The sequence below is a fragment of the Nyctereutes procyonoides genome, unplaced genomic scaffold, assembly GCF_905146905.1.
Source record: "Nyctereutes procyonoides isolate TBG_1078 unplaced genomic scaffold, NYPRO_anot_genome, whole genome shotgun sequence".
Taxonomy (NCBI): domain Eukaryota; kingdom Metazoa; phylum Chordata; class Mammalia; order Carnivora; family Canidae; genus Nyctereutes; species Nyctereutes procyonoides.
Window position 1 is genome coordinate 987409 of NW_026575151.1, and position 27778 is coordinate 1015186.

The window sequence follows — 27778 nt, forward strand, 5'->3', positions numbered from 1 at the left end:
CCTGAGATTGAGTCCTGCATCAGGCTCCCTATGGGGAGCCTGCTTCTTCTGCCTATGTCTCTGCCTCTCTCTGTGCCTCTCATGAATAAATAAATAAAATCTTAAAAGGAAAATATAACCTACCAGAAGATGCAAACATCTCAATGGAAGTTGGTCTGATTCTGTAGATTGTGAAATTCAAAATCAGATTGAGAATACAGGGACCCTACTCAAAATCAAGATTGTAGGATTAACATTGTGTCATCTCAGGTCCTATAGAGTTGATTGTAGTATATTATTATAATTGTATATAAACTGCTCTAGGACATTAATATAAATCTAACTTAGGGAGAGAAACATGAACCTAGAGGAGGATGAAACTCTTACCAGTTCTATGACTTCTGCCAAATTACTTAACTCTGATCTTTGCTTCCTCAATTCTAAACTGGAAGTAAGGTTTCTATTTTCACATGGTAATAGCTACATCAGCTTGCACTTGTAATATTTACACTTTTGTTGGTTGGTACATTCATTCTCAAAGAGTGAAAGTTTCCCCCAATCTACCACTTCTATCCCCAATTAAAATGGTTTGCATTTTCCCAGCTTTTCAGTGTTTAGACTTATGGATATATAACATTTATATAGCACACATGCTTTAAAAAGAAAATCCCTCAGTTATAAAAGATAAATTTTAATATAGTTTAACACTTCCTGGGATACAAATTTCTATTAAAAGAAATATTTGGATTTTTCATTGTGGCAATAACTTAAATGTAAGCTGCATTTTTTTTACTTATAATATGTACAGTCTTGTGAAATGTTTAAATTGTGACTACCTGAAATGTTGCTGTTTCAGAGATGGAATATTTTGAACTTCAGTGAGAATTGAGCTGATTTCCTGTGCCAAAATACTGATGAGATATTCACAGATGTAATTAAATCAGAGAAACAAATGTTCACTCTACTCATATACATTTTTTGTCTAAGACTCCAAATTAAAGCTACCTTAAAATGGCATCTAGATACATTTTCATCTTTAGAAATCTTATTCTAGGATCTGCATGGTGTTTCAATAATCTTAGGAGTGTTTTATTTTCCTGTTGACCAGGTACCTGTGAGTCCCACCCCCTGGTTACTGTAATAATCTATCTTAGATACTCCAGTGTATTTCCTCTCTTCCTTAGCTACAATTAAGTTGTGGCTTTAGGTTTCTCATTTCTTTTAACTATTCTATCTGTATGTGCCATTCATGACGCTGAGCAACATGTGAGAGATATTAGTAGTACTGAGTTGCGTTGAAGTCAAAATAAGTGAAGACCACTCCTACGGGCCTCCAGATGCCTACATTCCAATTCAGGTGTTTGTCTTGTAACTATGCAGCCTCCTGTGGTCAATATAACTGACTGCTCTTCTTGCTTATGTTCTTTCAAGCAAAGTAAAGCAGCGGTTCGGCTGAAAGAAGACATGAAAAAGATAGTGGCAGTGCCACTAAATGAGCAGAGAAATTCTTCCTATAAAAAGTTATTTGGCGTCAGCCTCCAAGACCTCCAGCAGCAAGGGCTCACAGAGAACGGCATTCCAGCTATAGTGGGGACTCTAGTGGATTACTTGACGAAGCATGGTAAGTCCTGTTTTCATTCTGTTGTGTTTGTAGCTCCCACATACAAGAAGGTTTCTGTGTGAACTCCTTCATGATGTATTAGAATATTTCCTAAAACACTTTAATTAGAATATCAAATTATGTAAGATGCCTTTTCCTTTAAAAAGACCATTAAGAGTATTATTACTGCCTAATATGATTTTGACAATACTATTCCGTTTACTATGAACCAATCAATTTAATCCTTGAGGTTTTTAGTTTGGAAAACTAGCACTAACAATAGTGCTCTTGAGTCATTAAATTCCAGCTGATAGTAATTTTTAGGGTAACATTTTGGGGGTATCTTTTTCAGCTGAGGTCAATCCTGAACTTCCTGGATGCCTTGATTACTTTCATAAGCTCAGTAGGGATACTAAAAAAAAAAAATATATATATATATATATATATAGCCTATTTGGGGGGATCATTTTCCATTTGAAGTGATGCACATAAGTATGTAAAACAATTAGAGAATAATTGAATTCATTGAATGATAAGATAAATTATTAAGAGGTATCTTATAGCACAGCTTTTTTTTATGATTTTATTTAAAAACCTGGATAAGTAGAGAGAAAATTCTTCCATTTCCCCTACATGCATTCACATTAGGGCAAAATGATAGGAAAACCCCAAACTACATAATAAATCTCAGTAAGTTAGAAGGTTTGGGAAGGAAGTGTTCCGAGGGAAAAGCTTGGAATTTTCATTGTTTCCTATACTAAAACAACATTTCTACACAAAAGACTCATTGCAAAATAGAGTTTAAAATTGGTAGGCATTTTTAAAGGTAAAACTTGAGACTTGAGAAGCATTTGTATTTTGTGTGGTTTGCTTCCTTATCTTCCCATGATTACGAGTCCATTCCCCTTCCCTCCCCTCCACCTTGTCAGCTAAGAAGAATCCTTCATTGGAAATACGTGAGAAGCACAGTACATCTGTTCCTCTGTAGGAATGTGAGTCAACTTGTGATAGCAAGTAGTTCAGCCCTCAGAGGGTCAGGTGTTTTGTGTTAACTGAAAAAACAACTATTTGCTCAGGTTACTAGGTATGTAGAGGACAAAATGATATTTTGTTCTGAAAACTGGAGAGCCAGGCTTGCATTCTTACTTCATAGGAGCTATCTCCATATTTTTAGAGGATGATAAACTGCAGACAAGTAAGAGTCTTAGAGAAGAGCTCTGTGTTTATTAAAGTACTTTATACAGGTTAAACAAAAAAGGGGTCATACAGGAATGGCAGGAAGATGGGACCTTGGCCTACGAGGTCTTGAAGCCACATTATATTGTTAGAGCTTTGAAGGACTCAAAAACACTCAATATTGAATAAAACTGTATCCTACTGATTTAGGTATAAATGGATCTCTAGGTAATTCATGTAATCTTTTAAATAGGGTTATTCAGTATTATTAATTTGGATACCAAAGTGTGACTACCTAAAATATTTTGGTTTTGGCGTAGTCAGTGTTCTGATCTTTTATCCAATAATGACTAGCCTCTTGAGGTTACTCTTATGTAAAATCATTTTCATTTTTAAGTTTTAAAAATTATTGAATAGTTAATATACTTATGTGGTACAAAATACTGGAGGATATGCAATGAAAAATCTCTCCATCCAAAACCTGTTGCCTGATCATTCATTTCCTCTCCCAGAAACATTACTTCACCAGTGTCTGATACAGTCTTACAAAGATGTTTTATGAATATATAATCATATATGCATATGTTCTTTTTTCCCTTTGAACATAAATATAGCATACCATTCACACTGTTAGGAATCTTTTTTAAAAGTCGTTTAGTAGTATATTGTGGAGATCTTTCCATACTGCATTAAAAAGCTTTACTCATGTAATTCTTTCTTCCCCCCTACACACTGTTTGACTATATATGTGTTTCATTTCTTCAAGCAGTCACATGTTGATGAATACTGAATTGTGTGCAGTCTTTTGCTGTCTGTAAGCAATGATTCAGTGACTAACCTTTCACATGTGTCATTTGGAGCATTGTGTATCTTTAGATCTGGGTTAAGGATATGTGGATTTATAATCCACTCTATAGGAGTTGAACCAGTTAAATTTACAGCATCATTGTATGAACATTTTGGCAAAATTTGAATTAGGTATTAGTTTCCTTTTCTCTCTTCTTACCCATAGTTAGAATTTAATAGTGTATATTCAGGTAATGCAAGCTAAGTATTTTTTTATATTAAATTTATTTTTTATTGGTGTTCAATTTGCCAACATACAGAATAACACCCAGTGCTCATCCCGTCAAGTGCTCCCCTCAGTGCCCGTCCAAGCTAAGTATTTTAATGGGATAAATCAGTCATTCTTAACTAGAGATCTAAAATGGAAAATCAGTTATTCTTAAATGTAGTGATCCAAAGGGGCAACTGCACCCCAAGGTTTATAGCAGCAATGTCCACAATAACCAAACTATGAAAGAGCCCAGATGCCCATCAACAATGAATGTATAAAGATGTGGGGTGTGTATGTATGTATACATATATATGTATATGTCTTTGTCTTACTATGCCTTACTATGTCTGAAACTATCATGTTAATAAACCAAAAACTTTGTGCAAGTCTTGATGGGTAGAATGAAGTTCATGGGCAAGTTACTTCAGTCATGAGTTTCATTAATTATTTTGTATTTTTTTAAGTCACCAAATACTTACTGTACATCTACTGTGCATGATACAATGGGCAGTCTGTCACATATCAGATGATAGGTCATATTATTTAACCCTGGGTAGATACTGTAGTCATATTTGATATTTAATATAAATGTAGACCTTTAACAACTTGAGGGAAGACTGTTGTAAAAGAATTTTAAGACAGAAGGAGTTTAAGATCTCTATGAAGGCCTTTTAAAAAGACTTTGAGGGATCCCTGGGTGGCGCAGCGGTTTGGCACCTGCCTTTGGCCCAGGGCGCGATCCTGGAGACCCGCGATCGAATCCCACATCGGGCTCCCGGTGCATGGAGCCTGCTTCTCCCTCTGCCTGTGTCTCTGTCTCTCTCTCTCTCTCTCTCTCTCTCTCTCTCTCTCTTTCTCTGTGACTATCATAAGTAAATTAAAAAATTAAAAAAAAAGACTTTGAACTTAAAAGGAAAAATATGTAATTTTTCCCATTTGAAGGAAAATCTTACAAGTTATAAGGTATATCATCTTTATGCTATTTAAAAATAACTAATTTTGCTGACCATGTTACAGGATTCCTTCTCTTTAGCATGAAGATCCTGGGAGATAACACAATTTGAAATAGTGTAGGACTCTCTTCTTACCACCAGGTGTCACAAAATGCTCATTATTGTTATACTATTTTCTGGGGCAAAGTATGCAGATTAAGCAAATCTGACTTGTGGCATTTTCAGTTTCTAATGATGCCTTCATAGTATTTTGAAATAAATATCTCAATTGTACAGAAAAGTGCCTGTCAATGGTGTAGATGTTATTTCATTTATATAATTCTTTCATTTTTAAACCAATTATTAAGTAGCTGTTTCATGTTGAGAATCTCTGAAAACTTCACAAAGCCTGCTAAGCTTTTCCTTCCTCTGAACATTTCCTTTCCAGTCATCATTTCCTAAGAATTTAGATTAGGAAAATTGAAAGGTTATATAGTCTGGTAAGCCTCATATGGGTATTGGATATATTATAAATTTGTAAGGGCCTTTAAAAAGCCGTATGGATTTCCCCCCCCCAAACATAATAAAGCCAGGGGCAAATTGCCCCAAGTTGAAAATCGCTGGGTATCATAAGAATTGTTTAAGTGAGGGGATCCCTGGGTGGCTCAGCGGTTTTTCGCCTGCCTTTGGCCCAGGGCGCGATCCTGGAGTCCCCCATCAGGCTCCTGGCTTGGAGCCTGCTTCTCCCTCTGCCTGTGTCTCTGCCTCTCTCTCTATGTCTATCATAAATAAATAAATAAAAATAAATCTTTAAAAAAAAAAGAATTGTTTAAGTGATGTTTTTGAGAGAAGAGAGTTATATAAATAGAAAAGGAGCGGAAAAAATAGTTAAAAAGTGAATTTCATTGACTTCCATTTACACCTTCTCTTTCCACTAATAAAGGCTAGGGGGATCAGGGACCTTGAAGACCAAAGCCAGTTCTTGGAGCTGGGCAGTTATTTTGGAATAACTGGAAGTATTTATTTGAGGGAAGGGTCAAAAAGCCTTGTTGGAAAAGAAAACCTAAGGTCAAAGCTAGAAAAACACTGAGAGATCCGGTCCAAGAGGCATTTGCTCGCCAAAACCAGGCTCAGAAACTGGGTAGATATAGGACTGGGATATAGAATTCTAAATTTTCATGATTTGGGCCTTGACCCAAGGATGGGTGGTATTTTTTGGGTGCTATCTGTTGATGGCAGTACACATTTCTGAAGTTACAGATGAAGCTTCTAAAGGAGGAAATAGACCTTGAAAGCTTTAAAAATGAGTTAAACAAGAAGTCTCTCAATAACAGATACTCTGCAATACTAAAGGGTAAAGATGCAATACTAAGTAATTGCATCTTACTTACCTGTTGCTGTGTAACAGATTACTCCAAAGTGTAGTGATTTAAAACAACAATGTTAGGGGCGCCTGGGTGGCTCAGTTGGTTAAGTGTCTGCCTTTGGCTCAGGTCAGGATTCTGGGATTAAGCTCTATGTGGGGCTCCCTGCTTCTCCTTCTGCCTCTCCCCATGCTTGTGCACTTTATCAAATAAATAAAATCTCTAAAATTTAATAAAAGTAACTATTATTTCACAGTTTCTGCAGGTCAGGAATCTAGGGACAGTTGAGTTGTGTCTTCTGTCTTGTGCCTTTTTGTAAGGCTGAAGTTGTGATGTTGGCTAAGGCTGTAGCCATAATAGTACTTGACTGGGGGAAAGGTTCACTTCTAAGCTCATTCACGTGGTTGTTAGTAGGATTCAGTTCCTTGTGGGCTGTTGACCTGAGGGTCTCAGTTACTCACTGGCTGTTGTCCAGAAACTACCCTTAGTTCCTTGCCACGTGGACTTCTTCATAAGATAGCTAACCAAATAAAAAGCAGCTGATTCATCAGAGTGAGCAAGCCAGAAAAGCCAGAGAGAGACAAACAAGTAAGACGCACATCAGTCTTTTATAACGTAATCTCAAAAGCAAGATTAGAACCTAATTATGTAATTTTGTTATATTCTGTTGGTTAGAAGCAAGTCACTAGATCCAGATCACACAAAAGGGGAAGAGATTACACAAGAGTGTGGATATCAGGAGAATGGGCATTATTAGGGCCATTTGAGAAGCTGCCTACCACACATACTGACTGGTATCTCCTCTGATTACATGGTGCCCTGGTCACACTGGTTGGTAAAATACTTTTAATATCCTCTCCGGTTTCCTAAACTTTTGTCAAAATTGGAGCTAAAATTCGTGTCAACTTTTGATATTCATGTTCTTCACATTTTGTATGCAAACAACTTACCACTACAAGCTCCATAAGGGTAATGGTAATGTTTGAATTTTTTTCCTGTTTTTTTTTTTTTTTAAGTTCCGTAACATAGCGCCAGATACTTATTAAATTTATCACCCCTACTTCATCTTATCTTTTACAGTGCTTTTTCCTGGATTCCTATTTTTAAACCTTGAAATTACCTTTCAACTTTTCCTTCCCTTTTGTACTAAGTTATGAAATCTTTTTTTCTTCTCCTTTTCACCCTTCCCACTGGAATCTTTCTTACTGCCTTAGAGTAGAATGTGGTTCAAGAAAGCCATCTTTCTGCTCTCTCCATTCTCTTTGCTAGCAAGATCTTCCTTAACCCCTGATTGTATTATGTTCCCCCTTCTCCTTAATGCTCCCATGATAAAGTCTGCCCTTTTTGTTCTTAAGTAAGCTCTAAGCCCAGTGTGGGGCTCAGACTCATGACCCCAAAATCAAGAGTTGAATGTTTTACAGACTGAGCCAGCCAGACGCACCAGGTCTTTGCTCTTGAACTCAACATTTGTGTCCCTGTCCCATTTCTCCCATTTTATTACCCCATTGCTCTTTGACTTAAGCACTCCACATTTCCATGTGTTTATCTTCCTTTATGATGTTCTGTCTCTCAGTTCATATATTTGCTTCTCCTTGTTGAGGATAAATCAAGATGTCATGTGTCCTACTGCTTGACCCTATGGGGCCCCTTTATAAAGAAAAAGAATACAAAATTAAGAATAAGAATTAGGAACAAAAAAAAAAAAAAAGAATTAGGAACAGAGCACTGGGGAGGGCCTAAATAAATGAGGAGCCCTGAAGCTTAAACTGCATTAGCTTCACAGTTTATCAGCCCATCTTCCCATCTTCCCTATGCTTTAGCCAAACATGGTATAAAGCATCCAAAGGCTGCTTTATGGATGCTTCTGTGCCAACCCTCACCAACAGTAATATTCCCTCTCAACTGGCTGATGGGAAGGAAGTTGTCTTATACTACCTTATGGTCTCATAAAGTCTTACCCTTTGAATTCAGTGATTAGTAAAGTATTTCTTCTTATTACAAAGGTAATCACATACAGTTAAGAAGTTTCTTACATACATGTTAGTTTTGTTTTGTTTTTAATAGTTTTCAAAATAGTAAGCTGCTCTTGGAGCCCAGAGTAAGTTTCTATCATATATTACAGAATATGTATGAATGTAATTTCTTTGCAAAATAACATATATTCTGTTTATATGTGTCCTAACCTTATTTATAGAGGTCAGCTTTTATAACAATCCTATATGACCTTTTTAGTTGATATCTAGTAGGTTTGAAAGTTGATTATTATAAGAAAGCATTTTTACAGAATGTGAACATCTTCCAGTACTGGATAATCATTTAGAAAATCCTGCACTGCGATTTACTTATTTTGTTGTCACTGTTCTCTGGAGTTAGTGTCTGCCTGTGACAGACTTCTATTTATTTTCTGTGTGTCTGCTCTCCTCCTCTAGGACTCACCCAGGAAGGCCTTTTTAGGGTGAATGGCAATGTAAAGGTGGTGGAACAGCTCCGATGGAAGTTTGAGAGTGGAGCGCCTGTGGAGCTTGGAAAGGATGGTGATGTCTGTTCCGCTGCCAGTCTATTGAAGCTCTTTCTGAGGGAGCTGCCAGAGAGTGTGATCACCTCAGCATTGTACCCTCGATTCATTCAGCTCTTCCAGGGTTAGTGCAGTAAAATCCTTCTAGCACTTCAGGTGGTTTTATTTTTCAGTTAAAACTAACTAAGCCTTTAAATATTGAACACCTAAAATTTAAATATCAGGCTAAGCTTTTAAATACTAGTGGTTTCTCAGTAACCACCATCTTTCTATGTTAGTTACTCATTTTCTACCCTAAAATAATACTGAAGTGATTATGAAATACTGCTAGTAAGTGTCATTTCTGAGACTATTGGTGAATTCATATACTTAATATAGGAAAACCCTAATGTTATGGGCCAAAGAAATTCTTTTCTGACTAGTGACTGTCATACAAGGAGTGAGAATAGGGCATTAAATTCTATGTAGGAAATACTAATTAATTAAATTGTATTTGGTTAGTGACTTTGAGACTAAAATGTAGGTGGTGTGCTGTCTTTCTCATAAGCAAGATTGAGTCCTAAAATAATTGTGTTCATTTTACACAACTGGAAGAAAATTGATTTTTGATTGCATTATGACATGATTTTGAATGAAGAAACTTCATTTTGAAAGGTTGTAATTATGGCATAATCATTATTTAGTTCTCCCTCCTAACTATAGTAGGAAAAATGATTTAGTCTTCAAAAGCCATTTCTTTCCTGATTTGTGCCAAGTTAGAGTGAAAAAGAAAATATATTTTTCTAATTGCCAGATTAAAAAGGATGTTGCTTAAAACCACATTCCTTTAAAGTAGTGGTATAATTATTCACATCTAGTATACTAGAGAATGGATAAGCACGAAGGCCATGTTGTTGTGTTGTATTCTGTTGGAAAATAGTGATCAAATTTGAAAGCAAAAAATTGCAGAAACCATATGTTCTGGTTATCTAAGTGCTCTTAAGCTTTCTACACTGGTAAGTGATAGTAAGTGATCTGTTTGAGGCTTTTTTGTTAGAAACTGAGCTTTTTCACAGTAATATGTATGAGAATTTGAAGGAGGTAGCCATTGCTCCTTAACTGATTTTTATAAGGAATATTTTAGCCTTGTCATGGAGATGTTAAATTTTAAGATAAATTTCTGAAAATCATTTTAAAATGATTGCTACAAAAGTTAGTTGAAGTTTTAAATATGTCCTTCATATAAAATATTTAGTAATCACATATTTAGTATTACTAAGAGTCCTTATTTTATGTCTTAATATTAAAATATTAATACTATAATATTTGTGAATACTGTGAATTTTAAAAGACTATCATGTTTCTAGAATACCTTTCATTTGATAAAGAGAATGCACTGTCTTAATATTTTTGTTACATTATAGTAATATTTTGTTATACTTTAGCTCTTCTTTATAAATTATCTTCTCAGTCATGACCTTTCTCCTTGGTGGCCAAGCAATTTGATTTGCATCATAAAAAGCAAGTGGTATCCTTCTAAAAGTAAGTCTGGTTATATATCCAACCTAAGAAATTGTGTAATTATATACCCATAACAAATTCTAAATACGACAGAGACCCTGACTTTTGCCTTACTAGTGTTCTCATTTCCTAAAAAAACTCTGGAGCTAGGTCTGTGATGTTCAATAAAGGAGATATTAATAGAAGTACCTACTAATTGTAAGCTGCTAAGTGAAGGGATGGAATAAAGTATGCTTTTAGGTATTAGTATAGCGTCTTGAAAATACATTTCTCTTTAATAATACAGTTAGAAAAGCTATGGCACTTCTCTTGGTTTATGCTGTATGTGGTATTCTTACAGTAGTACATGCTACAACTGGTCCCTCAAAAGCTGGAAGCAGCAAGGCTCTTTACAGACTCACTAAGGGCAGATGTTATGCTTGGCCATTGAAATGTAGCAAGTAGGTAACAGAAGTGTGTTGATGAAACTTCCTTAGTAAAGATTACCCTACTTTTACATTTCAGTCCTCCTATAACAGATTGAATAGTGTTTATATTCTGTCACAACCTCATGCCAGGTTTCCTTTTTTAAAAAATATTAAGGGGCTTCAAATTCTATCCTGCGTAAAGAGCAAGGTATTTCATAATTGAATATACTTACAATTTTTCACATCAAGATCCTCTCTTCTCTGCTTTATGGGGTAGAATTGTAGAGCCTCAACTAAGTATTTTTTCAGACATTTAGACTAAACCAAAACTTCCACAGAGGACAATCTGCTGCCAATAAGCATTCTTTCTGCTCTAAGTCATCCTTTGATCATGTAGATCAACAATGACCCTCTGTGTGGAGGAACACTATTTAGATTCTTTCATTTATGTAACATTATGTAACATTATCAACTTGACTGGTATCTAAAGTTATGAGATTGTATCTTTAGTTAGCATACCAATATTACTGCATACCAGGCATTTATCGAAAGCTTCTATCTGAACTTGATGTCTGTCAGAACCTTTTGCTTGAGTCACAGCTCTGGTTTAGACCGTTCATACTTTAGAGAGACTTTAAAGGACTTTAGTGGTCATCATTCCCGGTGGTCATGTTAAACTTACCTCTGACTGCAACAACTTGCCTTTCTTAAGGTTTCCAGTGTAATTGTCTCAGCTTGGTAACATTTCATGATTTTTGATCTCTTACCCTTACCTAGGTGGGCCAATAACCTATTTTTTTTATTTTAACAATCTCAGTTATGTTTTGGGAATAGATGTGGATTGATTGCAAGCAATAAAAAGAAGATAGGATAGCATTCATTTCATTTAGGATTAACTAGAAATCCCTTTATTTCAGTGTTATCTGTTAAAAATCTTCTGTAATATAAATGCAAGTATCTCCATCTCACAATGAATGTTTTTTGTTGTTACTTGATGAGTTGGAATTGGACCAGTCCATCAATATTTTAGTTGCTCCTACTTGGACACAGGATGAAACCAAGAAATAAAAGATTAAGTGTTCTGACTTCGAGTGTGTGATTTAATTGGGGAGGTAGAATGTATATGGTATACATTCTACAGTACTTCAAATGAGTGATAAGAACATCCAGTCAGTGGTAACAAGAAGAGAGGGAAATCAGTTTGGATTATGGTAGTCAGAGAACAACTTTGTGGAAAAAGTAAAGTGAGGCACATAAGATGATTTTGGATAAAAAGGAAAACCATATAGGCCAGAAAAAGATTATGAGTAAAAACACGGTCAGTGTGAGACAGAATGTCTGACAGAGCTGTTACTGCAGGAAATTAGCAAATGGAATAATTTTAAAAGCAGACTTGAGGGACACCTGGGTGGCTTAGGCAGATAAGCATCCAACTCTTGATTTCGACTCAAGTCTTGATCTCAGGGTAGAGATCATGGGGCTCTCAAGATGCACTGGGTGAGGAGCCTGCTTAAGATTCTCTCTCTTCCTCTCCCTTTGCCCCTCCCCCTTCACACACCATCTCTCCAAAACATTAAATTAAACTAAATAATAAATACTTAAATAAATGTAGGCTGAGACTAGATGGTAGAGCATTTTGAATTTTAGGTTAAGGAATTAGTATTGACCTCCAAACAGTAAATTTTGAAGAAAATTCGAAGGATAGAAGCAGTATTTTAAGCGGTGCTATGTAAGATGGATGGATGGGAAGGTGCAGGGAGAACATCTAGAAGACGTGCATGTCAGGTTTAATCCGGGTGATAGTGAAATGAAATAGAGAGGCAGGCAAAGGTGTGTCGAGGCAAGCCTTTAATGGAAGCGCTCTCGGGCGAGGTTCCGCGGCCCTGTAAGGGAGTGAAGCCAGGGAAGTCACGGGGCCAGGGAAGGCGCACCCAAAAGGAGTACATGTGAGCTTTTTAAGGGGGGAGGGGGAAGAGGTTGTGTCTGTGTGGGGTGATAGGGCATATTACTGGTGGAATCGGTATGGGGCGATATCTGCTTATGCCCTTATATGGGGTTTGGGTAAGGTGCAGTTCAGGTTTCCTGCATAGGTCCTGTCTCCCCATGATGACCTGTCCTTGGGTGGTCTGCTGGTGGTGGGAAAGTTCCGAGGCGAGGGTAACAAGATAGAGGGTCCGCCACCATTTTGTTGGTGCCTCCTGATCCCCCTTGACCCCACCGGCCCTGTATAGCAAAAACTAGGTCTTGGTCCTAAGGACCTGTATCTGACAAATAATTGGCAGTGGATTTTCTTTTTAATTGAGGTAAAGTATATGTAACATAAGATGACCATTTTAACCATTTTTAGGTGCACACCTCAGTGGCATTAAATACATTCACACTTTTGCACTATTCATCTCTAGAACTTTCTCAGCATCCCAACAGAAACTGGTAATGGAATTTTAAAGAAAACATAAAGAGAACAGGGTGGCCAGTAGTTAATGAGGGTGAGTAAGGAGTCAAAGATAATCATATGGCTTTGAGTTCATGTGACTTGAATCCACCCTTAAAGAGGGTGTTAGGTAGGAGTAGTGTGATGGCCCAACTCTGATGCCCATGTTTGGGGAGGGCTATGCTGTCAGAAGGCCAGTTTGTCACGCTATTGTGAATAGAAACTAATAAGAAAGTTTTAAGATAAGGTTGAAGTAGCACCAGGGAGAGCTCCCTGCTGACTCAGTGCTTTGAGGAGACCTGAGGCAACTTTTGTTCTTTTTGTCTACAGTAATTCAAATCTTTTCTGTCTGTACTTAGGGTGGGGCCTTTACTTATTAAAATGCTCTTTAGCCTGTCTGACCTGATCTTTTGTATTGAAAGGAAGAAGCAGAGTCATGAACTGAACTTTCTAGGAACCTTTTACTGCTGACTAATGCTCCTTTCCCTGTCTCCAGGTGAATCTGGAACTTAAGCCAAAAGCTCAAATGCTATGAGCTTGGTAGAGTCTGATGATCTCTTTGTAGGGCTTTATTATTCATCTTTCTCAGATCCTGCTATTGCTAATGAAGGAAGAGAGATCCTGATGTGGCATCTTGACAATTGGTCCATTAATATAAATAATGGAAGTCATGAAGGGAAGGTAATTATGAGGCCACGGAGAGGAGCTCATTTTAAATAGATGACTAAAATGAATGTTAGTGCTTAGGAGAAAGGGATGAAGGCTAAAGATGTGAATATCATAGCCCTCTATGTAGACTCATCTGAACAATGGAAATTTATTTTCTCATAGCTCTGGAGGCTGGAAGTCCAAGATCAAAGTACTGGGCGGGGTGGTTTCCAGTAAGATCTCGCTCCTTGTCTTACAGATGGTACCTTCTCACCATGTTCTCACATGGCCTTTTCTTTTTCTTATAAGGACACTACTGCATTGGACTAGGATCCTACCTCTATGGGCTCATCTAACCTTGATTGCCTTCCATTAAATCCCTGTCTCCAAATACAGTCACATTGGGGATTAGGGCTTCAACCTGTGAGTTTTGCATGGACAAAATTTACTCCATAACATGTGTTTTTAAACATGTATTGTAATTTTAAAAAATGTGTTATGATTTGATAAATGAGTGTAAAATAACAAAAGCCTATGGTGGGTGCTAAATAGGTGAGAAATTATTATAGAATTAATGTTTTTGCCTTAGAAATCTTAAATGACTGACATAGCTAGGAGTAACAAAGTGAGTTTAAAATAAATGATTTTTTGTGAGAAAAATTTTTATTGGAGTGTGTTTTCTTGATTTATATAGATAATTTCCTGTGTTTTATGTTTCTATTTTAATACTTAAGAATTTATGCCTTTTAGTAGTAATAATAGATATTAACTATTCAGTTTAATAGATAGCAGATATTTATATAATTTCTTTTCATCCCTGCACCAGCTCTAATAAGGTATAGGCAGGATAATCTTCGTTTTGAAGAAAGAAATTATACCACGTGGGTTAGAGTGGAGGATCTGGATCCACCCTGACTAGTTTCAAATCTCTATTTGCCATTTGTTAGCTGCATTAATATGATCAAATTACTTAACCTTTTTGTGCATTGATGTATTAGCTATCTATTGCTGTATAATAATTACTGCAAAATTTAGGGCCTTAAAACAATAGTAAACATTTATTTTCTTTCACAGTTTCCATGGGTTGGGAATTTAGGTGTAATTTAGCTGGGGAGTACTGGTTCAAGGTCTGTCAGGAAGATATTGTCAAGAGGTGTGAAGGGCTGCAGTTATCTGAAGGCTTAACTGGGGCTAGAAGATGTGCTTCCAAGGTGGTTCACTTATGTGGCTGGGCAATTTAGTGCTGGTTTCTGGCAAGAGACCACAGATCCTTCCTATACTGGTCTCTCTAGTTGACTGCTAGCTGGCTTCCCTTACCATGAGAAACTTGAGAGAGATGAAAGCCACACTTTGAATGATTGAGCATCAGAAGACAAACTATATTTTGTACCACATTCTGTTCATGAAGATCAGGTCAATAATCTGGTTTATATTCAAGGGGAGAAGAATCTGGGGTCCTCTTTTGAAGGGAGAGGTGTCAGGCTTTGTGGACATTTTAAAACTACCACTCTTAGCTTCCCTGTTAAATGGAGATCGTATTAGTGTGTACTTCTTGAGTTTATTGTGGAAACTGAGTTTATCCATGCAAACCCTTAAAACAAAAATAAATATTTAATAAATGTCAAGCCAATGCTTCTCAACTGTGGCAGCCCAGAGATCAAGTCATATCATACGCCAATTAAATCATTCTGTATTAAGATGGCCATCCTAACATCTGTCCTTCCTTCCTGGCCAGGGGTGAGTGAGGGGGTGGGGTGTGAGACAGAGGGAGAGTCTGAAGCCGATTCTGCCCTGAGCATGGACTCGAGCATGGGCTCGATCTCATGAGCCTGAGATCATGACCTAAGCCAAATCCAAGAGTCAGATTCTTAACCAGCTATGCCACCCAGGCACCCTAAGCCAAATCCAAGAGTCAGATTCTTAACCAGCTATGCCACCCAGGCACAGTTTAATGCAGTCTTCCTTCCTCATCCTTATGTCCGAGTTCCTCCTCAGCCCACTCCTCTGCCCCTTCTTTCCTTGTTTATAAGAAGGCAAGCCATTTAGTGCAGTTCACTCCACTTTTTTGCTTTCAAGCCTAAAACTTGCCTTGTCCTTTTTTGTACCCTAACTTTGCCATCTCTAAAAGAAAAAAAAAATGACAAAAGAGTTACAGAAGAATAAGTGTACTGCCTGCCTAATGATTAAGAAAGAGTAAAAAAGAGAAAATTAGGACTCAATTTCAAGTTAAGATAAAGATTTCAAGATCCTTGCCCAAATTAATTGAAATTACTTGAATTTTTGATTATTGGTTGAGTTGGCAAATCACACAAGATGGACTTGGGAATATTTTTATATCGGTTGCAAGTTATTTTTATTTTGTTTGATATTTTACATGATTTTAATGAAAATTGAAGACTGCAAATAAACATTGCCAGTTATGCATATGAAATCAGTGATTAAAATTTTCCTTTTAAATTTTTAAATTGAGGTGTAGGCATTAGTTTTATTATTTCTATTGCTTACATAAAAAACTAGGATACTCTCCTTCCATCAACGAGCTTGTAGTTTGGTTTGAGAATTGAACACGTACATAGCAAGCCAGTATACACAGGATGGAGTAGGGTTGAAAGGGAGGAATCCTTTCTATGACATGATCAGAAGGGCTTTGTGGAGGAGGAACGTAGTACCTCAGCTGTAGAAGACTGGGAAAATACCCACAGGTATTGTGCACGCTAAGAAGAAAGGATTACAGCAATAAAGGTGTTTGGAAAACAGAGGCACATGATTCCAACAGTAAGTATAGTGTATGTATGTGTTGAGTAGGGGTATAAATATAGTGGATTTGATAATCTTTCAGTAAAATTAATCAAACACTGAACTGGCTGTTCTTTTTTTTTTAATTTTTTATTTATTTATGATAGTCACACACAGAGAGAGAGAGAGAGAGGCAGAGACACAGGCAGAGGGAGAAGCAGGCTCCATGCACCGGGAGCCCGACATGGGACTCGATCCTGGGTCTCCAGGATCGCGCCCTGGGCCAAAGGCAGGCGCCAAACCACTGTGCCACCCAGGGATCCCTGAACTGGCTGTTCTTAAGTAACCTTATTACCCTCAATAAAATACATCTTCATTGCCTTGGATGTATTTTTTCCTTTATTTAAAGAAAATATTTTTTAAAAAATTCTATGTAATAGATATCTTTAAAACATACAAAGTTAAAAGACTCCTGGGTGGCTCAGTGGTTGAGTGTATGTCTTTGCCTCAGGTCTTGGTCCCAGAATTGAGTCCCGCATCAGGCTCCCTGTATAGAGCCTACTTCTCCCTCTGCCTATATCTCTGCCTTTTTCTCTATGTCTCTCATAAATAAATGAAATCTTAAAAAAAAAACATACAAAGTTAAAAGACTTAGAGAAAACCAACTGATCCCTATACAGGCTTTGGCAGCCCTCAATTTTTTTCCTAGAGGAAATCAGATTTCATTTTTTTTAGCTGTTCTTTGGTATTTGCTTCCACTTGATAGTATTCTTATAATGTTATATCTTGATTTCTTAAAGACATTATCACTTCTATTTATAAAATATATGGAATTAGCTCTAGTAAGTGACAGTGTAACTTACTCCAAACAATTTCTTCCAGTTGTGTTATAGGACAAGTTTAGCTGATGTCTTAATTAGTATTTGACTAGTTGTAACTATGTAAGAGTGTGTATGTGTGTGTGCATGTGTGATGTACTATCTAATGTTGGTATGTGTCTTAGGTTTATAGAAAATTGTGTGAGTGAAAACATACTTGTAGGGTTTTCCAAACTACAAAACTTTTCCAATAAATCCACTAATCTTTCAAAAAATTTTCGAGTAATTTATCAGTTATTTCTGGGGAGATTCCTCTTTGGCCTTTTTTCTTCTGATCCCACCTAATTTGGTAGCAGTGCTGATTCTGAGAGTCTCTCACCAATCTTCCTTCCTGGACCTATTATTTCCTGGAATCTTTTTTTCATCTGTTCAATCTGTTTTGTTCATCTGTTTTCATCATCTGTTGGGCACTCAGTAAGTCCATTTGATCTAGAAAATACTGTCTTTTGGTCTTAGAAATTTTTTTGTATTATCTTATTTTCTTTTAAGGTCTGTGACTGCCTTTTTCTTCTTTTGAGATAAAATTGGTATATAACATTTTAGCTTTAGGTATACAACATAATAATTTAATCCTTGTATACAATACTACAAAGTGATTATCACAATAAGTCTAGTTACCATCTGTTACCATACAATCAACCCCCTTCACCCATTTTTCTCATCCCCAAACTTCCTCCTCTCTGATAACCACAACTTAATTCTCTGTATCTATGAGTTTGGTTTGTTTTACTTTTATATTCACATATAAGTGAAATTATATATATTTGTCTTTGCATGTTCAACTTACTTAGCATAATATCTTCAGGGTCCATCCACATTGTTGCGAATCATAAGATTTCCCTCTTTTTTATGGTTGAGTAGTATTTTCCACTGTATATAGTGTATCTATATCAGTGCATCCATCAACAGACCTTTAGGTGGTTTCCATACCTTGATACTGTAAATAATGCTGTAGGGATGCATATATCTTTGGAAATTTATGTTTTTATCATCAGATAAATACCCAGAAATTGTATAGTTGATCATATGCTAATTCCATTTTTTATTTTTTGAGGAATCTTCATACTGTATTTCTTAGTGGCTGCACCAGTTTACATTCCCACCAATAGTGCATGAAGGTTCCCTTTTCTCCACATCCTCTCCAACACTTATTTTTGTCTTTTTGATAATAACCATTCTAACAGATATCACCTCCTATCTCATTGTGGTTTTGTTTTATATTTCCATGATAATTAGTGATATTGAACATTTTATGTGCATGTTGGTTATCTGTATGCCTTCTTCAGAAAAATGTCTGTTTAGATCTTCTGCCCATTTTTAAAGCAGATTGTTTTGATTTGGAGTTTGTTTGTTTTTGGTCTTGTTTTGCTTGTTAAGATGTTTGAGATCTTTATATATTTTGGATATTAAGTTCTTATATGAATATTAAAATACTTGTAAATATTTTCTCCCATTCAGTAGGTTGCCTTTTAATTTTTTTCTATACAGCTTTTTAGTTTGATGTAGTCCCACTTATTTTTGCTTTTGTCTTGAAGAGTCAGATCCAATAATTCAAGATCAATGTCAAGGAGCTTATCGCCTATATTTGCTCCGAGACATTTTATGGTTTCGGGTCGAACAATCAAGTCTTTAATCTACTTTGAGTTAATTCTCATGTATGGTGTAAGGTAGTGGTTTAGTTCCATTCTTTGATAGGTCTGTCCAGTTTTTCCAGCATTTATTAAAGAGACTGTCCCTGACTTTTTTTATTTCTGGAAGTATTCACATTTGTGATTGTAGATAGTGCTTAAAACTATGCACAAATAATTTTTTAAACTATCTATAAGACTGAATTGGCAGTTAAAGTGGATATTGCTTATTTATGCACTACAGAATGTTATACATTGTGTTACTGTTTAGGCTGCATATTAGTAAGTTTATGAACGTGAAAAAGCGGGTCTTGGCTATAAATATCTACCTGATTCGAGCTTTTAAAACTCTGCAATAGGGTATGGTAATACAGTACTTGTAGTGACACTGGAAATAAAGCATTGTTGTTGCTTTAAGGATTTAAGATGGATTCTGACACGGAAGAGTTGGAGCCAACTATACTTTCTTACACATAGATGGAAATAATGTTTGGATATGAAAAAAGGAATCTGTTTACTGTTAACTTTATTTCGGAGGCCTTTACAAAATAATATTGTACTAATCACTTTTTTGAGTTGGAGACATTTCAATTCCAGGGTAAAAAACAGGGATTTTAAAAATTTGCATTTCTATTCCTGTAGTGCCAATTTAAAACAAATGCTTAAAATCAGCTGTTTGCTATCCCAGGGGAAGAAGGCAACTTGAAGTTACTTACTGATAAATAGCTTTTTTTCCCCAAATGTTACTTTTCTGCAGTGTCTAACCTATAATGTCTGTTTACACTTTGCAATATGGATCAAAAATCTTCTGACAAAGGGTTAGGGGAATGTTGGTATCTGTCTTCTCCTGTTTGTTCACTCCTGTTTTATTGGAGTGATCTACTCTTATAAACCTGTGGTCATCACCTAAATATAAGTTGTGAATGTATCATCTTTTGCTTGGTTATTTCAATCATGCTGCAATATATAATCAGGTGTGGCACAGTTTATCAGCTTGGTTCTAGGAAGTACGTGGATACGATTCATTGCCCCATGCTATTAAACTAACCTTGTGTGTTTGCTGTTACTTATTTTTTACAAGCATCATAACAAAATGTAAATTGTTTCTTTAGAGGAAAGGAGACTTATTTAATGTAGTCTAAGGACTTTTCCAAATAAAATAAAATACTGTTGAAAATGATACCTATTTTTTAGCCTTCAGCAATTGATGGCACTTTGTTGTGGTGTCTGCCTCTATTATAGGGATTCTCATTAACCTCGCTACAAAGGACCCTTGTTTATTAGTTTCTCTAGATCTCTAGTCTAAGCAATCTGTTAGTGCTGATGAATTCTGTAGGAGGGTCTATTCTGAGCCATTAACTTTCAGTAAGACGAAAACAGGTTACCAGAAAGACCACTGAAGTAGGGGGTGCCCTGGGTGGAGGGTTGGGTATTTGTTTTGAGAATTAAAAACTATGAAACACTTTATATGCATCTGATTTTTCTTTTTAAATAAACACATTTAAAGATGTTGAAGAAAAAAATAGTCCATTCCAATTGTATATTCTTGGCTGCTTTGTTGAAAATTAATTGGCTATATATGCATGAGTTTATTTCTGGGCATTCTGTTTCATTGATCTGTGTGTATGTATTTATGCTAATACTGTATTTTTTTATTACTATAGCTTTGCAGTATAATTTGAAATCAGGAAGCATGATACTACCATCATTGTTCTTTCTCAAGATTGCTTTGGCTATTCAAGACTTTTGTGGTTCCACACCCATTTTAGGATTATTTGTTCCATTTCTGTGAAAAATACCAATAGAATATTGATAGGGATTGCATTGAATCTGAGATTGCCTTGGGTAATATGGACATTTTAATAATGTTAATTCTTCTGATCCGTGAACATGGAATACCTTTCCATTTATTTGATGATTCTTCAATTTCTTTAGATAGTATCTTGAGGTAGTCAGTATACAGGTCTTTCACCTCCTTGGTTAAATTTATTCCTAGGTATTTTTTTTAATGTAATTGTAAATGGGTCTATTTTCTTAATTTCTCTTATAGTTTTTCATGCATAGACACATAACAGATATCTACACTGATATATTGTATCCTGCAACTTTGTTAAATTCATTTATTCTAACAGTTCTTTGGTGGAGTATTTAAGGTTTTTTAATATATACTATTATGTCATCTGTGAATAGTGACAATTTTACTTCTTTTCCAATTTGAATGCCTTTATTTATTTGTTTGTTTGTTTGCCTAATTGCTGTGACTAGGATTTCTAATACTCTTTTAATAAAAGTGGTACGAGTGGCCATCTTTGGCTTGTCCTGATCTTAGAGAAAAAGCTTTCAACTTTTTACCCGTCAGCATGATGCTAACTGTAGGTTTTCCTATATGGCCTTAATTATATTGAGATTCATTCCCTTTATACCCACTTGGTTAAAAGTTTTTATCATAAGTAGATGTTTAATTTTGTCAGATGTGGGACACCTGGGAGGCTCAGTGGTTGAACATCTGCCTTTGGCTCAGGTCATGATTCCAGTGTCCTGGGATTAGTCCCACATCACGCTCTCCACAGGTAGTCGGCTTCTCCTTCTGCCTCTCTATCTGCCCCCTCTCTGTGTCTCTTTTGAATAAATAAATACAATCTTTAAAATAATAATTATTTTGTCAGATGTTTTTACTGCACCTATTGAGATGATCATTTGATTTTTATTATTCATTTTGTTAATGTATATATCACATTGATGGATTTGCAGATGTTGAACCATTTTTCATTCCTGGAATAAATCCCATTTGATCAGGTGTATGATCCTTTCTATGTATTGTTGAATTGGGTTTGCTAATATTTTGCTGAGAATTTTTACATGTATGCTTATCAGGAATATCGGTTTGTAATTTTCTTTCTGTAGTGTCCTTGTCTGATTTGGATATCAGGGGTAATTCTGGCCTTATAAGATCAGTTTGGAAGGATTCCTTCTTCCTTAATTTTTGACAGAATTTGTGAAGGATAGATACTATATCTTTAAATGTTTGGTAGAATTCATCTGCAAAGCTGTCTGGTCCTGGACTTTTGTTTGTTGGGATATTTTTCACTATTGTTTCAATCTCCTCACTAGTAATCAGTCTACTCAGGTATTCTATTTGTTGTGGTTCAGCCTTAAAATATTTTATGTTTCTAGGAATTGATCAATTTTTTCTGTGTTATGACATTGTTTGGCATATAATTGTTCATAGTGATCTCTTGTGATCTTTAAATTTCTATGTTATCACTTGTAACTTTTCCCCTTTTCATTTCTGGTTTTGAGTGCTTTCTTTTTTTGTTCTTGGTGAGTCTAACTAAAGATTTGTCCATTTGGTTTCTATTTCCAAAGATCGGCTCTTAGTTTTATTGATCTTTCCTATTGTCCTTTTATTCTCTGTTTCATTTATTTCTGTTCTGATTTTTATTTCCTCCCATCTAATTTGGGCTTCATTTATTATTTTTTCTAGTTCCTTAGGTATAAAGTTAGATTTTGTATTTCAGATTTTTTTTGTTCTGGTGGTAGGCCTATATTTCTATAAATTTCCCTATTAGTACTACTTTTGCTAGCCTATAGATTTTTGAAATATTGTATTTATATTTGTCTCCAGGTATTTTTCATTTTCTCCATTGATTTCTTCATTGATTCATTGGTTGTTCAGTAGCATGTTGTTAGTCTCCACATATTTGATTTTTCCCCCCAGTTTTTTTCCTGTAATTGATTACTAGTTTTTCCATTGTTACTGGAAAAGATGCTTGATATGTTTTTTTTAATTCAAGTATAGTTAACATGCAGTGTTATATTACTTTCAGGTATACAATATGATTCAGCAACTCTATACATTTCTCAGTGCTCATCAAGACAAATGTACTCTGAGTTCCCTAATATTTCATCCATCCTCCCACTCACCTCTTTTTTTTTTTTTTTAATTTTTTTTTATTTATTTACTTATGATAGTCACAGAGAGAGAGAGAGAGGCAGAGACACAGGCAGAGGGAGAAGCAGGCTCCATGCACCGGGAGCCCGACGTGGGATTCGATCCCGGGACTCCAGGATCCGCCCCGGGCCAAAGACAGGCGCCAAACCGCTGCGCCACCCAGGGATCCCCCACTCACCTCTTTTGACAACTACCAGTTTATTCTCTATGCTTAAGAGTCTTTTTTGTTTGTTGGTTCTTGTGTTTCTTAAATTCCACATGTCTGTGAAATCATATGATATTTGTCTTTTTCTATCTGATTTATTTCTCTGATTTATTTATTTCTATCTGATTTATTTATTTTCTATCTGATTTATTCTTACTTCTAAGTCCATCCATCCATCCATGTTGTTACAAATGCCAATATCTCATTCTTTTTTATGGCTGAGTAATATTTCATAGTATATCTTCTTTATCCATTCATCTATTGATGGATATTGGGTTGGCTCCATGTCTTGGCTATTGTAAATGCTGCCATAAATGTAGGAATGCTTATATCTTTTCAAATTGGTGTTATCATTTTCTTTGGTAAATACCAGTAGGGGAAATACTGGATCATATGGTATTTCTATTTTTAATTTTAGAGGAATCCGCAAACTGTTTTCCGTAAGTAGATGCACCAATTTGCATTACCACCAATAGTGCCCATGGGTTCCTTTTTCTGCACATCCTCACCAACACTTGCTATTTCTTCTGTTTTCTATTTTAGCCATTCTGACAGATGTAAAGTAATATCTTATTGTAGTTTTTAATTTACATTTTCATAATGATTAGGGATATTGAGCATCTTTTTATATGTTTGACCATCTCTATGTCTACTTTGGAAAAATTTCTGTTCAGGTCTTTCCATTTTAATTGGATAATTTTGGGTTTTTTTTGTTTTGTTATTGTTGGGTTGAGGTATTTTTTGTGGTGTTGAGTTTTTTTGTTTTTGTTTTTGGTTTTTTTTTTTGTGGTGTTGTAAAAGTTTTTTATATATTTTGAATATTAACCCCTTATTTGATATATTATTTGCAAATATCTTCTCCCATTCAGTAGGTTGTTTTTTTGCCTTGTCCATGGTTTCCTTTGCTGTATATAAGCTTTTTATTTTGGTGCAGTCCCATTAGTTTATTTTTGCTTTTGTTACCCTTGCCACAGGAGACCTATCAAGAAAAATGTTGCTAAGGCTGATGTCAAAGAAATTACTGCCTATATTTCCTTCTGGAAGTTTTATGGTTTCAGGTCTCACTTTTAGGTCCTTAACCCATTTTGAATTTTGTTTTGTTTTTGTATGATACAAGAAAGTGATCTAGTTTCATTCTTTTGCATGTTGCTGTACAGTTTACCCAGCACCATTTGTTAAAGGCTAGTGTTTTCCCCATTGTATATTCTTGCCTCCTTTATTGTAGATTAATTGACCATAAATGTGTAGGTTTATTTCTGGACTCACTACTTTGTTCCATTGATCTGTGTGTCCATTTTGTGATCCTTGATATAATTTCAGTCTTCCTAAGTTTATTGAGACTTGTTTGGTTTCCCAACATGTGTTCTGTCCTAGAGAATCTTGCATGTACACCTGAGAAGTATATGTATTCTGCTTCTGGATGAAATGTTCTGATTCTATTAAGTCCATATGGTGTCCATATGTGTTTAAGGCAGATGTTTCCTTGATTTTCTGTCTAGATGATCTAATCCATTGATTTAAATTGGGTATTAAGGTTACCTACTATTATTGTGGTTAATATCTCCCTTTATTTTTTTTAAAGATTTTATTTATTTATCCATTAGAGACAGAGAGAGAGAGAGAGAGAGAGAGAGAGAAGCAGAGACACAGGCAGAGGGAGAAGCAGGCTCCACACAAGGAGCCCAATGCAGAACTCATCCTAGGACTCCAGGATCATGCCCCGGGCTGAAGGCAGGCGCTAAACCACTGAACCATCCAGGGATCCCAATATCTCCCTTTAGATCTGTTAATATTTGCTTTACATATTTAAGTGCTCCTGTGTTGAGTATAGAAATTTTTACAGATGTTATATATATCCTCTTGTTTTGATCCCTTTATAATTACTAGAGTCCTTTGCCTTTTATTAGTCTCATTTTAAAAGTCTATTTTCTCTTATACAACTAACCTACAAAAGCTTTCCTTTTGTTTTCATTTGCATGGAAGATCTTTTTTAATCCCTTCACTTGCAGTAGATATGTGTCCTTAGATCTGAAGTGAGTCTCTTGTTTGCTACTTATAGATGAGTGATGTCATTTTTTTTATTTTTTAAATCCATGCACCATTCTGTATCTTTGTATTGGAGAATCTAGTTGGTTTATATCCAAAGTAATTATTGATAGGTAAGTGCTTATTGCCATTTTGTTTTCTTGTTACTTGTTAGCATCTTTTCTTTTCAGCTTCAGGAAGTCCTTGTAATAAGTCTTGTAAGGCTAGAATAGTGATGACGAGCTTCTTTAGGTCTTACTTGTCTGGGAAACTCTTAATAACTTTCAGTTCTGAATGATAGCTTTTCCAGTAGAGTGTTTTTGGTTAGAAGTTTTTTGTTTTGTTTTTTTCCATTGAGCACTTTGTAGGCCAGGAGAAAGTGGCATGATATATTTATTTTTGTAGGCCAGGAGAAAGTGGCATGATATATATATTTTTTTTATAAATTTATTTTTTATTGGTGTTCAATTTGCCAACATATAGAATAACACCCAGTGCTCATCCCATCAAGTGCCCCCCTCAGTACCCGTCACCCAGTCACCCGCTGAGTGAAATAAGTCAATCGGAGAAGGGCATGATATATTTAAAGTTTCTGCTGAAAAATCAGCTGATAGTTTTAGGAAATTTCCCTTGTATGTGATAAGCTGTTTTACCTTTGCTGCTTTTAAGATTCTCTTTAACGTTTGATATTTTAATTAGAATTTGTCTTGGTATAGATCTCTTTGGGTTTATTTTATTTGGAAGTCCTGTGCTTCTTGAACCTGGATTTCTGTTTTGTTTTCCAGGTTAGGGAAGTTTTCAACCATTGTTTCTTCAAATAAGTTTTCTGCCCCCTTTTTCTTCTCCTTCTGGGTCCTCTAATCCAGATATTATTTTGCTTGATGTACCCTAGGTCCTTTAAGCTATCGTCCTTTTTAAAAATTATTTTTCCTTCTTCTGCTGTTTGGGTGATTTTTGGTGTCTGTCAGAGAGTGATCCATTCTTCTACTTAAATCTAGTCTGCTGTTGAACTCCTTTAGTGTATTTTTCAGTTCAGCTATTCTTCAGCTCTGTGACTTCTGTTTTATATCTTGCTATGTTTTCTTTTTGTTGAAGTTCACACTATGTTTTCCATTCTTCCCCCAAGTTTTATAAGCATCTTTATGACTATTGCTCTGAACTCTTAATCAGGTAGATTTTTTAAAAACCTCCATTTCATTAAGTTCTTTCTCTCAGGGTTTGTCTTGTTCTTTTGGAACATATTCCTCTGCCACCTCATTCTGTGTGACTTCCTATGTTAATTTCTATATACTGGGCAAAATGGCTACCTCTCCTAGTCTTGAAGGACTTGTCACATGTAGGGTTTGACCCATGGGACCCAGATGTGCAATCACGCCTGACTTCTAGAGCAAGGCACTCAAGGGACATCCCATATGTGGCCTGCATATACCTGTAGCTGTGGTAGGGTCACTACTGAGAAATGAGGATCTGGAGTATTTGCCCAACCACTGTGGTAGGGCTGCAGTTGTGGCACAAGAGACAGGGCATTCACCTAGTTGGCCATGACGGTGCTATGGCAGCAATGTACCTACCAGTGGTAGCAGGTTAGTGAGAGGATACCAAGATGACACCCACCAGTACTGACACTGCTAAGGTACAATAAGGCAAAAATGGCATCAGTTAGTGCCTCCATCCCCAGAGAGTTGCTTTAGGCTCCTGTCTCACTAGCACATGCTTTAAGATTTGCAGTGGATCTTCTTCACATAAGGTCTAGGCACTGTTGAAACTGCTACTTGTGCACCGGGTGTTGAGGCAAGTGTGTGCATACACACCTTTTGCAGGTGGGTTCTTTATTCTGTACAGCTCTATGGTTCTTCTGGATATAAGCCCTCTTGGTTTTCAAAGCCAGATGTTTTGGCAACTCATCTCTCCATTGTAGATCCCAAGAGTTGGGATGCCTGATGTGGGGCACAGACTCCTTGGTTCTCAGGAAGCTACATATTTTTGAGATCCCTCTTTATTGTGGTTGTTGTGCTTGAGATGGTTTTTTCTGTGTGTAAGAGACCATGTTTCTGCCCCTTTTGTCCATCCTAGCTTTTATAATTTGTTATGCAGGTGCTGTTCCACTATTTTTCAGATCTTTTTCAGGGAAATTGTTCCATTTGTAGCTGTAGATTGGTTTCTCATCAATGGAAGGAGATAGGTTCAGGATCTTCTATGTCACCATCTTGAATGCTTATTCTCTTACCACTTTCTTTTAATTTTATCTTCTATGAAATTTTCTCAACTTTATTTTCCAACCTCATTTTTAAATTTTTGGTTTTATATTGTTAATATCCAAAATATTAGTGCTCTTTTTTTCCAAAGCACGCTACTCTTTTTTTTTTCTTATAGCTTCCTATTCTTAATCCTATCTTTCTGAAAATACTAACAAGAGTTTTAGTTTTTTTTTCCCCTATATTTGTTTTGTCTGTTGGACTTGTGCATTTCTTCACACAAACATAGGTGATCTTGGTTTTTGTGATTTAAGAAAAACATTTGTAGGGGCAGCCCGGGTGGCTCAGCGGTTTAGTGCCATCTTCGGCCCAGGACGTGATCCTGGAGACCCGGGATCGAGTCCCATGTCGGGTTCCCTGCATGGAGCCTGCTTCTTCCTCTGCATGTGTCTCTGCCTCTCTTTATCCCTGTGTCTCTCATGAATGAATAAAATCTTTTAAAAAAAATTTGTATATGGAGACAAGGTGTACTTTTCCTTAGGATTAAACG

The 27778-nt window shown here is 36.1% G+C and overlaps 1 protein-coding gene across 5 annotated transcripts in view; it reads left to right on the forward strand.

The window, feature by feature from the left end:
- The window catches only part of FAM13A (family with sequence similarity 13 member A), a 310890-nt gene that overhangs the window by 24428 nt on the left and 258684 nt on the right, over positions 1-27778 (forward strand). For 3 of the 5 annotated variants that reach the window (XM_055312970.1, XM_055312972.1, XM_055312971.1), the window contains exons 2-3: positions 1411-1600; positions 8538-8747. In XM_055312970.1, coding sequence (XP_055168945.1) covers positions 1411-1600; positions 8538-8747 — 400 coding nt within the window. Of the gene's footprint in view, positions 1-1410; positions 1601-8537; positions 8748-27778 lie in introns of those variants that run through there. The other 2 variants (XM_055312973.1, XM_055312974.1) reach the window with 2 other exon arrangements.